The sequence below is a fragment of the Miniopterus schreibersii genome (genome assembly GCF_964146895.1).
Source record: "Miniopterus schreibersii genome assembly, chromosome: 10".
NCBI lineage: Eukaryota > Metazoa > Chordata > Mammalia > Chiroptera > Miniopteridae > Miniopterus > Miniopterus schreibersii.
In genome coordinates this window covers 11,065,210-11,081,919 of record NC_138110.1, presented here as the reverse complement: position 1 = coordinate 11,081,919, position 16,710 = coordinate 11,065,210, and the positions used below count along the sequence as shown (strand labels likewise).

Here is a 16,710-nt window from a genome sequence, read left to right as displayed (position 1 = left end):
CTTGGACCTGAGAAGTATGGTTTGCAGAAGGGAATCCAAGTGATTCTGCTTCCGAAAGTCCCTGTAAAAAAATTTTTTTTTTAATGCAATGTCTCTTCTGTGAGTTTCGAGACTAGAAGATCGCCGCGGTTTGGTTCACAGGTCTCATTTCTCTTCCTCCCCTTCCTCCCCTTGCAAAGAATCGCACTTTGGAAACTTGAGTAAAGGAAGTGGTTGACTTTGTAGCTGACAGATGTGGGAGTGAAGAGCTTCTGTTCAAAATGATTTAGCAAGAAACCACCACCCCTGCCCAATAACAAGGCAGGCAGCCCCCAAACAGGCGGGGCCATTTGCGGGGTCGCCCACCAACACCATGCGCACAGCACCGCCTCTGGGGGCCCACAGCCAGCGCTGCCTCCGGCCAAGCCATGCTGCCAGCCTGGGCGCTGCTCGCCTTCTGCGGCCTGGTCCTGAGCACCACGGGGGACCTGTCCCCAGGTAAGTGGAGGCTCTCCCCAGGTTCCGCCGCTCTCAGACTCGATCCCAAGATCGCTGTAGGGAGCCAGCTGGCCATGAGCTCCTCCTCCCAAGCCGGGTCCCGAAGCACAGTCCTGGTTGGGCAACCCTAGCAGAAGGTGGCTGCGAGGCACCAAGGCCCCAGTGCTGGGAGCAGCTGCCTTCCAGGGGTTCAGGAATAGGGATTTGAGTGCCACCTGGGGATGACGGAGGGGACTTCTGTTCTTGGCTGCTCCCAGAATCAAGGGAGGCTCCCTACGGCCCCTCCATGGGGACAGAACACAGGAATGGGTGAGGTTAGGCAGTTTCTATCTTATGGCTGGTCATCCCTGTCTGCTGGCTGCTGTCCTGTGACTTCCTCTAGGGACCCTGATGATCAGACACTGTCATCCATCCTGCCAGGCCAGTGCTGAGGGGAAGGGGAGGAAGAGAGAAGTAGCCTTTTGCTCCTGGAAACTGAGGCACAGATAGGGTAGGTGACTTGCCCAATTCACACAGCCAGTGAGCACCTACCTACACACACACACACACACACACACACACACACACACACACACACACTAGAGGAGTTGGAGATGCCTTCACAGCACCGGAATCGTAGGTCATGGATCATGGATGATGGTGAAGACCTAGAGGGCCCCTATCTCACCTCCTTTAACCAATGAGGAAGCTGGTGCTAGAGGACTGAAGTGACCTGCTCAAGCCGCACAGCCACTGCCTGGGGAGCAGGGGCAATGCCCAAGTGGTGGCTGGTTTTTGCCCTCCTCCCTCTTTGGAAGGGGGCTGGAGCCTGGCCACAGGAGGCCAAGTGGAGCGTGTGCAGGCAGGACCAGTAACAAGGGGCCAGCCCCAGAGCCACTCAGTCCATGGAGGGGCCACACCCCTCTTGGCCGACAGTGTCTCAGGTCCCTGGACAATTTCGGGTGGGTGCTGCACTCAGGGACTATGGGAACAGGGTACCCTGCCTCCTCCCTCTCCTAGAGCTTCGTTCTTAGCTCATACAGTGAAGCCCTGAACCCCTTTTCAGCCTGTCCTGATTGGATGCCACTGTCTTCCTGTGCCCCCTTAATGCCCATAGAAGGGGACAAGCCAGGGGAAGAAAGGGGATTCTCAGACCAGAGAAGCACACTTCCCAAACCTTAGTGAAGGGGCTCCTGGAGGGATGTGGTACCTGCCTTCTCAACTGTACTGGGATTTCATTATTCATAATAATTGCTGGCAATTATTTGCTGAGTTCTTTCTGCTTGCCTGAGCTTTGTCCCCTAACGAAGCAGGGGCAGTGCCAGGATTAGCCGACTGTTAGTGCCCTTAAAGCTTAAACCAGCAGAATTGCCTCCCCTTTGCTGATGTTTCATACTAAACAGGGCCCCCTCCAATACACTGCCCCGCCCACAGCTGCTCCTACCCCACCCTGCCGAAGCCCTTCTCAGCCAGCTTGGGCCCTCCCCTGTTAGACCTGCTCTCTGCCACCAAGCCCCAGATGGAGGCTCCAGAGTCTGCACTCAGATGCAGGCCTTGGGACACACAGACTCCCTGAGCCTAGCTGTGGAGCCTGGAGCCTCCCTAAGTGTCAGTCTCATGACCCATGAAATGGGTAAATAACCATCCCCCTTGGGCCCTACAGAGGCTTGACTGGCGTGGACGCAGAAGGCACTCTCACTGAGCCTGGGGTGTTTGCAGCCACCCACCCTAGCTCTCCTGAGTCTGCTGGGCCCTGGCAACCCCCATGCTGTACCACCCCACCCGTATTCTACCCCAGCTTGGATCCTTTCAAGTGCTTCCTTCATTGGACAGATGAGGGCCTCAGAACGAGGGCCTTGAAGGGCTCTGTCTAGTGGAGGAACAGAGATCGGAACTCAGCCCCAGACCTGGTTCTCTCCTCCACCTCCACCCCCACCCAGTCCACATGGCTCCCACAGCCTTCCCTCCCCTTCTGAGAACAGATTCCAGAGCCTTCCTGTAGTGCGGGGAGTGGGTGATGGGACCCCAAGGGCGGCACCATCTGGGCATCTGGCTACTCCCTAAGCCTAAGCACTAAACTACACTAACCTAAATGCAGAGCCCCCAGCAGCTCCTGCCCCAGCCCTGCAGAACTTAGGGAAAATGAAAAGCCCTGCTTCCTCAACCTGTTAGCTCTCCTGGAGAGCTCCACTTGGCCACATGTCATCCTCTGTTCTCCGCACCCCACCCCTGTCCCCAGCCAAGCTGGCAATGGCCCATCTTCTCATTTCAGGGCAACCTGGGCACAGGTCCAGCAGCCATCACTCCTTCCACCTGCAAGGTGACATCAGTTCTCAGTTACCAGTAGCAAGGGCTGGGAGCACCTGTCACACCCAGAGACCACTTGCAGCAATAGAGGGACCACTGCCCCTTTGTCCTGGGGAGGGGTCCTGGGAACTGCTGCAGGCTATGTCTGGGCCCATGGGGGCTCCTGATCTACTCTCTGCATCTTGAGATTTTTTTCCAAGAGAGGACACCAATTTTCCCTCAGGGACCCCACTGTAGCCATGCTGCATATTTGATAAATACTTGATGATAACTACACTATTGGGTACCATTTATTGGTATGACCTTCACCTGTACATCTCATACATCCTCACTGCTACCTTGTGGGGTTGGTGACACCATCATCCCCATTTTTGCAGATGAGGACAGAAGAGGCTCAGAGAGGTTAAGCAGCTTGCCCAAGGCTGCAGAGCCTGGGAGGAGAGCTGGGATTCACACTCCGGACATGTCCCAGTGGGTTAAGGCCAGGACTAAGCAGCATCCTGTTTATGCCAGAAGAACGCATGTGGCTTTAAAAGAATGGATATGATCATTGCTCAGAGCCACCACAACACAGCTGGGCAGGGGGCAGCTCCATGGAGCAATGGCAGCAATCCAGATTCACTGAATTTTGGTGTCATATGAGAGGATCAGAGGGGTGCAGGACTCAGGATGTCATCTCCAGGTAGGCAGAGTGGACACCAGCACCCCTGAGCCTGACAGTCACCACTACCACCCCAGTCCTTAGGGCCAGACCTCCAGCCTGTGGGCTTCAGGAGCAGGGGCCGATGGGGGCTGCTCTCCAAGGGTCCTGGCTCCCTGCCCACAACAAGGGCCCCATGATGCTGGTGGAAGAAGCCCAAGCAGCCACCTGCACGAAGCCACCCCCAGGTCACACAGGGAGGACACCAGCATGGACTGCCAGTATTTGACTCTTGGGCACCCTAGGGTTCTCTTCTCAGGGATGATGTCACACGCTGGGGTTCCCTTCACCTCCCAGGCCACACCTAGAACACTCCTGAAAGAGGAAGGTGGTGGGGAACCCCAGGTTCTCCTGAGCACCTCTTTCCCCTCCACATGTGAGACAGAGCACAGGGTGGACAGGCCCAAGGCGATAGGCGCTCTCTCAAAGGGTCTGGTCCTCCATATGGTTTCAGGATGTGGACACGTGGCCAGTGCCCCAGGATCTGGTGCCCCCTGCTGGACATACATCCAGCTTGTCTTAGTTTTTCCGAAAAGTAAATTAAGGGTTGTTTGCCAGAAACATGCACTACCCTATTATTTTACCAACTGTTTTTTGCCAGGAAGTCATAGTCCCACGCCTCCTAAGGGATATTTTTCTGTATATTCATGGTAATTGGAGGGCAGATTATACCCTCTTTAATCTGCCTAGAAACAGTTAACTGTTGCTACAACTAACATTCTGGTTATTAAGTGTCCCCACGCTGTGGTGTCACCTGTTTGCCTGTGGATTTGACTGAAACTCTTAGCTGTTTTCCTGAAGAGTCGACACACACCAGCAGGCCTGGAAATGAATCCCCCCCCCCCCCCCCCCCCCCCCCGCCGTCCCCACTCTCAGAGGACAGGGCAGTGCCCTCGGGGGTGACCTGTTAGAGCCCAGCATGCTAAAAGCAAATCTAGAGTTAGTGTCACAGTTCTGGAGGGGGAGTGGGGATGCAACAGGACCAGGAACAGGATGCTGGAGTAGGAATCATTTGTGATTGGTATAGAAAAACTACGTTCTTAAGTGAGAAACATCAGAACATCTCCTTGAATTCAGCTTTGCTTCCCATTTTGATCACTGGGGAGAAGAGAGACCCCTAGATATCTTTGATACATGGGAGATTGGAGAGGACTCAGGGTGACTGTAGAGAGGATGGCCCAGGGATCCACTGGTGCAGGCCTGGCACAGCCAGGAGCCTGAGGGGACCCCTAGCCGTCCCAGTTCCTGCAGCAAGGCCGAGCTGAGCTGTCCGCGGGCCTGCTGTCCGAGAGCACTGCGCAGCCCAGGCAGGAGTCCAGCCCACTGGGCAGAAGCTGCTGCACCCTGACACCCTGGGAGCTGGAAGCGGCTGCCCTCCTCCAGGCTCTTCAGCATTTTGCACCTGCACCTTGTACTTGTCCCCTCCTGTTGTTACTCCCGTGTGCCCTGGGGGTGCCACCTGGGTCAGAAGCCACAACAGACTGCTCAGTGGCCTGCCCAGCCCTTGGATATCCTGAGGCTCCCTCCCTGCCCCCCTGCCCCTTCAGGAAAGGGACGCTGCCGGGGTGGGTGCTGTTCCTCCCTCAGCTTCACTTCCCTGCCCCTCAGTCTGCTTCTTAAGTCATTATTTTCAACACCAGAGCAGTTTCTTTCCTATGAGCAGTAGGGGCATCCTTTGAGGAGAGCCGCAGTGGGGAGCAAATTCCAGCATCTTCTCTCCTTTCTGGGTGCTTTCGATTTCACTTCCCACCTGATGTAGCCCAGGCTTTGTGCAGCTCAGGTCCCTGGGGCCAGGCCCAACATTGCGCGTCCGATCCCTGGGCCTTGATGTGTTCTCTGTGCTGTCCTGAGAGGTGGGAGGGCCTGGGAAAGTCGCCCCTCATTTGGAAGAACTTTACTTCTGTCCAACTGTGCATGGCCTGTCCCCACCCCAAAATCGGTCCTTTGCAGAAGGATGTTTTGTTTCTTCTCACCAACCTGCTCCTCCTTGGACTGTCCTTTCAGGCCTGTCACCCAGGCCATCACAGTGCCACCCCCAGACCCAGCCTCCCACTAAGTGCCATCAGTTCTGCATCACACTCAGCTCTCCCCCATCATCTAGGTCATTTCCTGCTGTCACTTTCTCACTGGTCTCCCCACCCCAGCTCCCCGCCCTCAGGGTTCTCTTTATGGGCAGGTTACAGTCACCTTTCTGGAACCTGCCCAGCTCGGGTCTGCTTACTGCTTCCCTTCCTGTACTGTGGACTCCCTTGTTTCAGAGTCATCTTCGCACTACCCATAGCAGCTGCCAAAAAATACTTCTCGAATGAGGGGAAAAAGAGCATGGTCTTTAGAATTAGTCAAACCTGGGTTTAAGTGTGCATGCCCTGCACTCCTCTGAGGCCTCAGTTTTCTCGCCTGTAGAATGGGGACACAAGCACCACCCCTGAAGAGGTGTGAGAAGGGGTCTCAGAGCAGGCTTCTCCTGCTCCCCCAGACTTCAGCTCCCCTGCACGAACCACAGATCCCACCCAGCCCAGAGGAAGCAGCAGGGAGGGGCTCACTCCCAGGCTGGGGCCCAGGGACCTCGCCATGTTGTCGGGACCTGTTTGTTTTCTTCCCTGAAGGGAAGCCACCTCTTTGGGATATTTTTCTTCATGAACAGCCCTTCCCTGTTAATTTCTCTTGAATCATCCTAAAAATAGGTGTGACTTTTCAACTTCTTGTAAATGAAAAATGGAGCTTTTATTGTTTGTTTAGACCCCTGTTTTGACTTGAAACCGAAATTTGGGAAACATGTAGTTAAATAAAAATAAAGCAACTTCAGTAGTTTTCATGACTCTTTTGTAACTTTCCCAGAGTCACTTGGGAGCTGCCTTCACATTCACCTGAGGTTCAGCCTCACCCGAGTTCACGTCATTGTTTTAATTCTGCTAAATTTGAGCCAAATTAAATGTAACACATTCTATTTTAAAAACAGTTAACAGTGGTTACCTTGAAGATATTGAGCATGATTTCTAATATTTTTGTTAAACTGTTCTGTATTTTTCAAATTTCCTACCAAAAACAGGTAAGCTGATAATCAGAAAAAGCAATAAATGTATTAGTCTACCATGGGGTTGGGGGACCGTGTAATAACTGGAAACTCAAAAGCAAGGGGTTTCTTTCTCTGCTGTGTAGTCTTCAGCGATGAGCAGAAACCAAGCTGTTTTCCGAACAGTTTTCTGTGAAAACTGAAATCCACACCCATCTTCCTACTGTCAGTAGGCACAGGTCCCCGGGAGTGGTCTCCCCACCATGTTAGCATCAGTGTGCACGGCTCGCAGAAGGCCTCCCAGCACCACCTGAGTCAGAGCCACGTGGGGAGCCGGGGAAAGGAAGGTTTCAGGGCCTGGCGCAGCCTGATCAACCCAGCTCCTGGAGCTCAAGGGACAGAAACAGTTTTTGTTGCTTTGATCTTCAGACGTCTCAAGTGAAGGCTGCAGCCCAGCTTCCCTGAGGATGTCATTTGAGGGCTGGATTATTGCAAAGGCAGATCTCAGGGGACAATTGTGGGGTACAAAGCTCTGGGAAAACCTTGAACCAATAGTGGCCATAACCCTCTGTTTGGAAGAGCCAGGTCTTTGGAGGCTACTAAAGCGTAGGGAGCCCTGTGGCGGAATCATGAGCTTAATCTTCACATTTTGCCTTTGGTCCCAGGGAACCAGCTGGGGAGACCCACTGGCCAAGCAGGGTTCACTTGATCAGGCAGTGTGGGTCCTTGGGAGACACACGGGTCCATGCCTTCTCTTCTCTCTGCCCACTTCCAGCCTTCTATTGCACCACCCACAGGGAGAGCTGACCCAGCAGGCGGGCCGCATGGGACCAGCCAGCCAGATGCCCAGCCATCCTAGTTCTTACAGTCGGTGGGGGTCTCATGTGCGCGCCATTGAATCAGGTGTCCAGGTTCCACTGCCTGGCACCTGACTGGCAGTGGAAATGGCCTGTCAGATTAGATCACTGACACCCTGGGCAAGGCCTCCCCACTGAGCTGAGCTTCCACGCCCTTTTCTCACCCTCAGTTGTGACCCCTGTAACCCACGCCTGTCCCCTGAGAAATGTTCCAGTATGCTTGACCGACTCCAGCCTGAGGCCATAGAACAGTCTGTTTCTAAGGCCCTGCACCCAGCGTAAAGCCCAGAGAAGAGCCTTTGGGGGGGAAGGCTCCCTAACCTCAGCCGGAGCCCATCTATGTGGAGCGAGGGGGGAGCACAGGGCGGCGGGAATCCCTGCGCCGTGCTGGTCTGTTAGCGCTGCTGCTCCCTCACCCACCTCCTCTTCCTGCTGCCTGGGCACCCCTGTGCCATGCTAAACCTCCCGCCTCTGCAGGACACAGGTCCCTGTGGGCACCAGCCCAGATGGCTGTCACTGCCACATGCGGCTGCGGAGCACTTGACACTAGCTGTGCCACCGAAAAGCTGAACTTTATACTTCGTTTAATTTAGTTAATGAAATAAAACTGCTGACTGGGCCACTGCCAGCCTTGTGGGAGGCCGAGCTCTGGACCATGTCTGCCATGCGGACATTTCAGGAAAATCTGGGGGAAAGTCAACAAAAATCAGTTCACAGACCTAAAAACTCTCTTCCCACACTCCCTCCCTCCCGATTTATTTAGATTTCCCCTAAAACTTTTAACTTTTTAATATACAAGAGGTAGTCAAATTGTAGTAAATTTATTACAATTCACTATTGTAGTAAAATTGACAACGTCACCATGAGCCACTAACCAGAGAAGGCCAAGCTCACTTGTTGCAATTCACTTAGCCTGTGGGTTCTGTACATCCCGACTTTCCTTATAATAAAATCCAATGTTCATAACCTGAACTAGCGCCCCCCTGAGCCCTGGGACACCTCTGCCCCATGGCCCAGAGCTGGCTCTCGGGCCTCCATCCAGATCTATGTAGAAGGTGCAGCTGGTCCCTGCATCCCTGCGGACAGGGTGCTTCACAGCCTCCGCCTTTCCCCACTCGCTGCCCTGTGCTTCTTGCCTGTTCATTTGTGGGTGGTGAGCTCCAGTGCACCCCCTGCACTTACCGCATGAAGAGGGCTGGGCCCGCGGGGAGCTGAACAAAGGAGTGACGTCAGCTTCTTCCTCCAGGAGGGGCCTTGGGTCCACCTGGGCTCCGCTGCTGTGGGAGCTGAGGGTGTGGAGAGTGGAGGAGGGGTATTGGGGTCCCCGGTTCTGCCTGGCTGTCAGAGGCTGGGGCATGTGATGGCAGGGAAACCCTTCTTGTTGCTTCCCCCATCTTTTATTCAAACATGGGCCTCCTCAGGACAGAAAGCGCATGGAAGGGGGGGAGAAACCCAGGCCCACCCACCTCCGCCACACACCAGCCCCATAGAGGAGCTGTGTGGGATGACGTCACCCAGGCCTGGCCCTGCCCTCAGACTTGTACCCAAAACAGTGCAGGAGGAAGCACAGTGTGAGGAGTACCAGGTGCTTCGGTGCTGCCTGGGGGACGGGGCCCCTAGGAGCATGGCCTGCAGGCCGAGTAGATTCTAACAAGAGTCCCCCAGGAGGAAAGCAGCAGCCTCCTTACAAGAGAGAAGGCAGGACCAGCCTTTGGGCACTTCCCCGTGGTCTACTCGCTGAGGGGTCGGGGCCAGATGTTGGCCTTGAAGGCCAGCTAGAGCGACTTCTCTTCACACCCCAAAGCTGCATCCTGTCCAGGGGCTCTGCCACCTTCAGACGTGTCCAGGTTTTCTTTAACACACATTGGAAACAACCCTGGGTTCTGAAGGAGGCTATGTGGGCAGGGGCAGGGGACAGGAACTGCATCTTATCTATCACCGTGCCACCTACTTCGCCTGGTCCTCAGCTTTCAGTACGGGGCAACCATGGGGATGCACAAGAATTGCACTGTGGGGTGAGGGCTGGACGGGCCAGGGAGAGTGGACAGGAAAGTAGAGGGTGGACAGGAAAGTGGGGGGTGATCGGGGGAGGGGATGAAGGTAGAGGAAAGACGGAGTGGTGAGAGGAGGGCAGATGAGCCACGAGCTACATGGGCTGGGGACCACACTGGGAGTAGAGAGGAGAACCAAGCACCAAGGTGTGAGGCATGACACCTGGACCAAGGACCCCACTAACAGCAATGCTATTGTCTGGTTCTGTGTTTCTCTTTCAGATTTCTGTTCCCAGACCTTTAACTTAGGTGTAAAGCCAGGATTTCCCAAAACAATCAACACCAATGACCCAGGAGTCCTCAAAGCAGCCAGACACAGTGTTGAAAGGTTCAACAACTGCTCGAATGACATCTTCTTGTTCAAGGACTCCCATGTCAGCAGAGCCCTGGTCCAGGTGAGGGTCTGGGTTCTGGCACCAACATCTCAGGACTAGGAGGCCAGGCGGCCAGGCTGCAGAGGCTCCTGTCCTACCAAGGGCCCACCCATCTAGTGTCCTGGCCATTTGGAGCACAGAACAGGCCAAGAGGCTGACAGCAGCAGCCACAGATAGCCCACAAGCAGGCCAAACCAGTGTCACCAGAGTTGAGCAAAAAATCCTGGAGCCGTCTCTTACTGAAACCGGCTTTTCCGGGGTGGTGCCACCAGGAGTAGCACAGAGGAGGGCAGGGGTGGAACAGGGACCAGAGGTGGGAGTGCTGAAGGCTTCGGGTGGGGAGAAACCAGAAGCGAGGCAACAGAAACCAAACCGATGAAGGTGCTGTCCCCTTGAAGGGGCCGACTGCACCACATGCCAGAGCTGCCCCTGCCTAGGGCCCCACCCCTGCCTCACCCCCTCGCCAGAGCCACAGCCCCAAAAGACCTTTTGACATTCTCCACCTGGAACTTGTTCTTTCACATCAGGGCTTTGCCCAAAATGCACCCCTTTCCCCACACACAAACCCCCCCTCCTCCAGCCTTGCCTGAGTGTCACACCCTGTGAAGTTGTCACACAGATGGCTCAGCGATTTCCCTCCTAGAGGGGACCCTACAGGGCAGAGCCAGGTCTTGTTCATCTGTGTCCTGAGATCAGAGGGTCAGCTTGGGATAAGGGATGCAGAACAGAGGCGAGGCACAGTCAGGGAGTGGCTGCCCAGCAGTCTTTGCCTTTGCTAAAACCAGGGATACTGTACAGCCACTCAAAAGGAAGTTCCCAGACGTGGGGAGCTGGTTTTGGACAAAATCCCCATACTCCCACGGATGTGTGGAGCTGAGGGAAGAGGGAAAGATGCTGACAGTTTTTACATACTATTAATGGTTGGTTACCTTTGGATCACAGAATTATAGGTGATTTTTATAACTGTCTTTATTCTTTTTGGCATTTGCAAACCTTTTAAGAGCAGTGTATTTTTTTAAAAAGATTTTTAAAATTGATTTTAAAGAGAGAGGGAGGGAGAGGGAGAGAGAGAAACATCAATCAGCTGCCTCCTGTACACCCCTTACCAGGAACCAAGCCTGCAACCTGGACATGTGCCCTGACCAAGAATCGAACCAGCAACTTTTCGGTTCACAGGACAATGCCCAACCAACTGAGCAACACTGGCCAGGGCGAGCAGTGCGCTTTTATAATTAGAAAAGTGTTTTATAAAAGGCAGTATGGTGTGGGAAGGGTTTTTTCTAAGGTTTTCCATGGAAATAGCCCAAGTGTCATCACTCCAAGGACACAGCCCCAGGGACCATGTGAGGCTGTGGCCTCCTGCAGGACCACTACAAGCACAAGATGCCCAGAGCCTAGTGCCCAAGGGCCTTTGGGAGAAGGGGGTACATTATCCCTCAGTGACATTGGGCACTTTATTTCACTTGGTACTTGGTGGGGCGAGACTGAAAATTGAGGACTTTTCCTGCATCCCCCTGAGACCACAAGTGAGGGCGGGCAATGCTGCCACGTGCAAGTGAAGTAGGGCTGTCCTGAAACTGAGAAAGAAAAGACCCACACTGTTGCCAGGGATGGCGAGGCAGCCAGGAGGCACACTGCTTGCACTCATCCCATGTACAGGCTGCACAGGGCAGGTGACGGTGGGCCATTAGGGCATGGGGGCATGGCAAGGGGCCCCAGGGCAACCCTAGCCTGCCACCCTCCTGAAGCCTGATGGCGAGTCGAGTCCTGGGCAGGAAGGAGATGTCCTAAGACAGGACACAGAGCACACCTTTCGCCCCTGGAACCAAGAGCTAAGTCCCTGGGCTTTGAGAAGATGAATAAAGGAGAGAACAGGGAGGGGTCTGGGATCCGGTCACAGGCTTTCCTCCCACAGCAGTTCTTGGAAGTCCCACAGTCCCTCTCCACCACTCACTCCCTTCCAGCAAGCACGGACCAGTCCCAGCAGGGCATCTTCACCACCTGCCGTAAAGCCGCCTCCTGCCAGGAGAGGAGCTGCCTTCCCTCCTGACCCGAACCAAGTAACCCAGGCCCTGCCCTCTGCTCTCTTAGGTAGTGAAAGGCCTGAAATACATGCTGGATGTGGAAATTGGCAGAACTACTTGCAAGAAAACCAAACACCCCAGTCTGGACGACTGTGACTTCCAGACCAACCACACCTTAAAGCAGGTAAACAAAGGGGGTGCACCTCCTCAGACCCTCACCCCTTTCCTAGCCCCACCCACTCGCCAGGGCTTTGGGAAACACCCCTCCATCCCTTCTCTGTCCCCATGGTTCCAGATTTCACTCTTGAGGCCAGGCCTCTCGGCACCCAACAGGACCCAAAAGACATGGGCAGACATAGAGGGGAGACCCCACCCTCCTCAGAGAGGTGCATCTACATTCAGGGGGCAAGTTAGAGCGAAAAAAGACCTTTCAAATAATTCAGAAATTTATATACACATGCAGGGTTTGAAAACAAATGGGGCAAAATTTAATAATTCATAAATATAGGCAAAAGGATATATTCCCCAATTACTCTTTCAATTTGTAGGTTTGATTTTTTTTTTTTTTACAAGGACCCTCAGGGCACGGAAAGAACTTCTCACTAAGGAAAACACGCACATGCACACACACGTGCACACACACACGTGCACACACACACACGCACACACACGCAGCAGCACTGGAAACTGCCGAGCTTCTGGTGGGCAGCGGCGGCCTCTGACGGCAGCAGGGTTCTTAGGGAGCCCCCCTTTGTTTCAGATTCTCAGCTGCTACTCTGAAGTCTGGGTCATCCCCTGGCTCCAGAGGTTCGAGGTGCCCGTGCTGCAGTGTCACTGACGTCCACCTCGCAGCAAGACTGCAGCTGCTGCCACTTCTGGGACAGGACATCCCAGCGAGCAGGACGGAAGTGCCCACGGGTTCATCGCGGAGTAGCCGGGGTGGAAGAACGCCCGCCCGCAGCGAACACTTCGGATTCTCTTCTAAACGCAACTATTTCACTGATGCCGTGGCCCTGGGTTGAGCCCGAACACACCGGGCTGAACCCTCCGGTGGCAATGTCTTGGGTCCTCAGCTCCTGGAGCCCCTCCCACCCAGCACCCAGTGGTCCGCACCTGACCGCCCCCTGGTCCCAGGTCCCCTATGAAAGCCCAGAGGTCTGTCCTTTCCCCTGAATGGCTAGGGCACTGGACCGAGGGACTAAGTCTGCTCTTGAGCACCTTGACCTTGGTGCATGAAGAGTTACAAATACGAATAAAGAACTGACCATCTCTAAGCAGTGGCTGTTGCTCATCTGTTAAAGGGACGCGGGAAGGTGAGGTGGGCGTTGGGGAGCCCCCCTCGCTGAGGGCCTGACCGGTCTAGGTTATTTCCATAAAGTGCCCGGGGCTTTCCAGCCTTTAGTCGATGGGCAGCCAGAAGCAGGCCAGCCTGTGTCCCTGTCGTGAACTGGCAGGGGAGGCGGCACCCCCCACAGGGCGCTCACCCCCCAGCTGTGCCTTCTGCTGACTGGGGGATGCCCACTCAGTTCTCTGCTGCCTTTGAGACTCAACATGTGCACCGCTGTGCTTGGACAGTGGGAAGGATAGGGTGCCGGGACAACATCCACAGAGACCCCAAGGAGACGGAGCACCATACCCCCACGTGGATCCCTACCCAGGAGGCGCACCCCCCACACAGACCTGCCCAGGAGAGGGAGCACCCAACACACAGACCCACCCAGGAGAGGGAGCACCCCACACACAGACCCACCCAGGAGAGGGAGCACCCCACACACAGACCCACCCAGGAGAGGGAAGACAAGGTCAAGGGTGGACATGCTGCTCTGGGGGTACAGGGGGAGGAGACCACCCAGGGTCCTTGTAGTGTGTAAGATGGGACCACAGAGCAGAAGCCCAGGAGATGCCAAAGGCTGGGAGCCCCGAGGCTCCATTCAGAGAAGAGATGACCCCAGACACCCTGCACCAGCAAGCCTGGTGCAAATGCAGGGGCCCCTCACTTTGGAATTCTTCCTCTCCAGGCCCTCTTCAAGCTATGGGTTAGTAAAAAATACGTTGCTGCCTTTAAAAACTATGGGCCTGATCATTCACAGGAAAAAGGAAATCTGCATTCAATATGTACAGCGATGTAACACAGTCATAAAATTGATCCGTGTGAATAGCCACAGTGAATGACCCTCGACTTCCCTCAGTGAGGCAGTAAAACTGTAATTCCAAATCCTCAATGTTTTTGCTGTCTTGACTCACCTCCTTTTGGTCATTTAATTAGGGACAGTGGTAGCAACTATGACACAAGACATTTAATGTATCCTATGATTCCAAAGGCCCCTGAAGGCAATCCTTCCATGAAGACAAATGCATTCACTCAGCACTACTGGCCCCCTACATTAACAAGGTGGCAGGGCACCCACACCAGGACTGTAAGACAGACGGGCTTCAGGACACAGCTCTAGGGAGCCTTGTGACTTATGCAAGATGATGCGGCAAATGGGGGAGGGCCCCAGATTCTGAGCTCCCAGTCAGTCCTAATTTACATTTAAGTATGGACCAGAGCTCATCAAGGTCAGGCCTGTCCTAAAAATTACTTAGATCTCCAGACAGCCCCCACCCCACTGGCCTTACAGGCAGGGTCAGAAACGAGAATGGACATGTAGCTGTGGGGGAGAACAGGCTCACAGCCTCACAGCACCCCTGCCTGGAGCTGCACTGGAACTATGCTTCCCCCCCCCCCACCTCTCCACCCCATCGCCTTCCCTCCCAGCCAGAAAGCTACGGCTAACCTTCCCTCCTAGCAGGAGGGAAAGCCTCAAGTCTCATCTCAGAGCTCTCAGGTTTAACTATAACCTATACTCACAATTTTCAAAACGTCATTTGGGGCCAGGTATTTATTGCCTCCTATAAAGTTGACAAAGTCTTAGAACTATGGCAAACCAGTCTCCACAGAAGCCAGTTGACTATGTGCCCCCAACCTTCCTTCCATGAGGTCCTCAGGGCCTGAATTCCAGGTAGAAAGGGGCTCTACTTTATAGAGCACCCACAGTTCTATCACCCCCAATCCCAATCTGTTTTACATAGTCTACCTCACAGAAGTAAATGCTTGTCTTCAAATAACTCTTACTCCTGCCATGGCGACACCAGAAGGAAAGGGGCTGGGTGAAGCTACCTTGAAATCTGGAAGCCAGCAGCTGGTGTACCTTCAACCCCCGCAGAGATGCAGCTGCCAACCACCACTGCAGACATTTTGCTCCAGCTTCCTGGAGAGCAGGCCCGCAGGCCCTGTGTGGGCTCCATTTACTCTTTCATCATCATAACTGACCGCTGTAAGAGACGTCCTGACTCAGCACACCAAAGCCCCACCTGAGAAGGAACTGCCAGACAGCCCTTCAGTGGGTTCCAACAGATGAACCCAGACGCCCACATGGAGAGACCGTGCCTTACCGCAGGTGGTGGATGTCCACTGGTGATGACCTGAAGTCCAGTACTGCCAACCCAATTCTACCTGCCTTTTAAAGCTCATCAGCTTTACTCTGACTCCACTGGGCATCCCAGGGGACTCTGATGTGCAGCCAAGACCTGACCCTCAGGCTGGGCAGTGGCCACCACAGAGCCAGGTCCTCACAATGCCACCCTGCCTTGTCTCCCAGCTTCCCCAGCGGATTCCAGAGTCACAGAACAGGTCCTGGCTCAGCTGTGTGCTGGCTGTGACTCTGGGCAAGTCATTTACCCACCAGCCTCAGTTCCTATCTGTAAAATGAAGCCATATCTCCTTGCATCTTTAAAAGGCCAGAGTACGGGAAAGCACTTTCAAAAACCATACACCATCCTGCAAGTGTATATTGATGATAATAATATCAAAATGGGACTTCTGTCCTATAAAAAGCAGTAACTGAATCTTGATGGAGTTTTTATAATAGATAATAAAGCAGCACACAATGAATGAACTTGATTTAATTTTAAAACCATGTAATTCACATTAGAGCAAATCCATTTTATGTTTACAATAAAAGCATATCACATATTTAAACCTAATAAGGCTGTATTTTGCACCTTACCATGGCAAACTACCAAATAAAATGCAGGAAATGACACTTTGAGGCAGAAAATCATATCTGAGTCAAATCAAGAATCCTTTGCTGAAAACTGTGAAAAGCAATTTACCAGCTGCTTTGTAACAGTAAAAATTAATAAGCACTAAAAGCAAAGCCCTATCTTCCCAATCAAAAAATCTACTTTATGCCCTAGCCGGTTTGGCTCAGTGGTTAGAGTGTTGGTCCGTGGACTGAAGGGTCTCAGGTTCAATTCTGGTCAAGGGCATGTACCTCGGTTGTGGGCTCGATCCCCTGCCCCAGTCAGGGTGCCGGAGGCAACCAATAGACCTCTCTTTCTCCCTTCCTCTCTCCCTCCTCCTCTCCCCACCTTCCACTCTCTCTGAAAAGCAATGGAACAAATATCCTCAGGTGAAGATTTAAAAACAAAAAAGAAGTCTACTTATTTAGGCCCAGCACATTTAAATTGATTTTTGTAGCAGAATGATGGGGTTTTACCCTATTATTCTTATGTACTTGATATATGGGGTACACCATTATCTATTTAAAATATTTAATAATCACTACTCAATTTTCTTTCCTAAAGTTATATAAATAATTTTAAGTCATTCATCTGAGACAATACGGGTTGTTGCTTCAACCAGACTGAAGCTAGTCTTCAACTCTGTTCTACGGCTGCTGCACATGAAGCCAGCCTGAGGAGGGCGACAGGATGAGTCCACCACTAGACTCCAGACTTCCTTCCCCCAAATCAGGCCGACCAGGGCAAGGGGCGGGGGTGGCTGCAGCTGGAAGAGGGAGTGAAGGGGCTAAAGGTCGGCCAGCGTGATAAGACACAGGATTCAGGTTTTACCACAGCTCTCAGTCCTTTGAATTTTAGTATCG

General features: G+C 53.5%; 1 protein-coding gene across 1 annotated transcript; it reads left to right on the top strand.

The window, feature by feature from the left end:
* The first annotated feature begins 215 nt into the window (after positions 1-215).
* On the top strand, positions 216-13,054 carry CST7 (cystatin F). The gene is made up of 4 exons (XM_081149433.1): positions 216-477; positions 9,607-9,779; positions 11,850-11,966; positions 12,543-13,054. Exons 1-4 carry the CDS (start codon positions 408-410, stop codon positions 12,618-12,620), a joined length of 438 nt encoding a protein of 145 aa, XP_081005559.1. The 5' UTR covers positions 216-407; the 3' UTR covers positions 12,621-13,054.
* Positions 13,055-16,710: the final 3,656 nt, after the last annotated feature.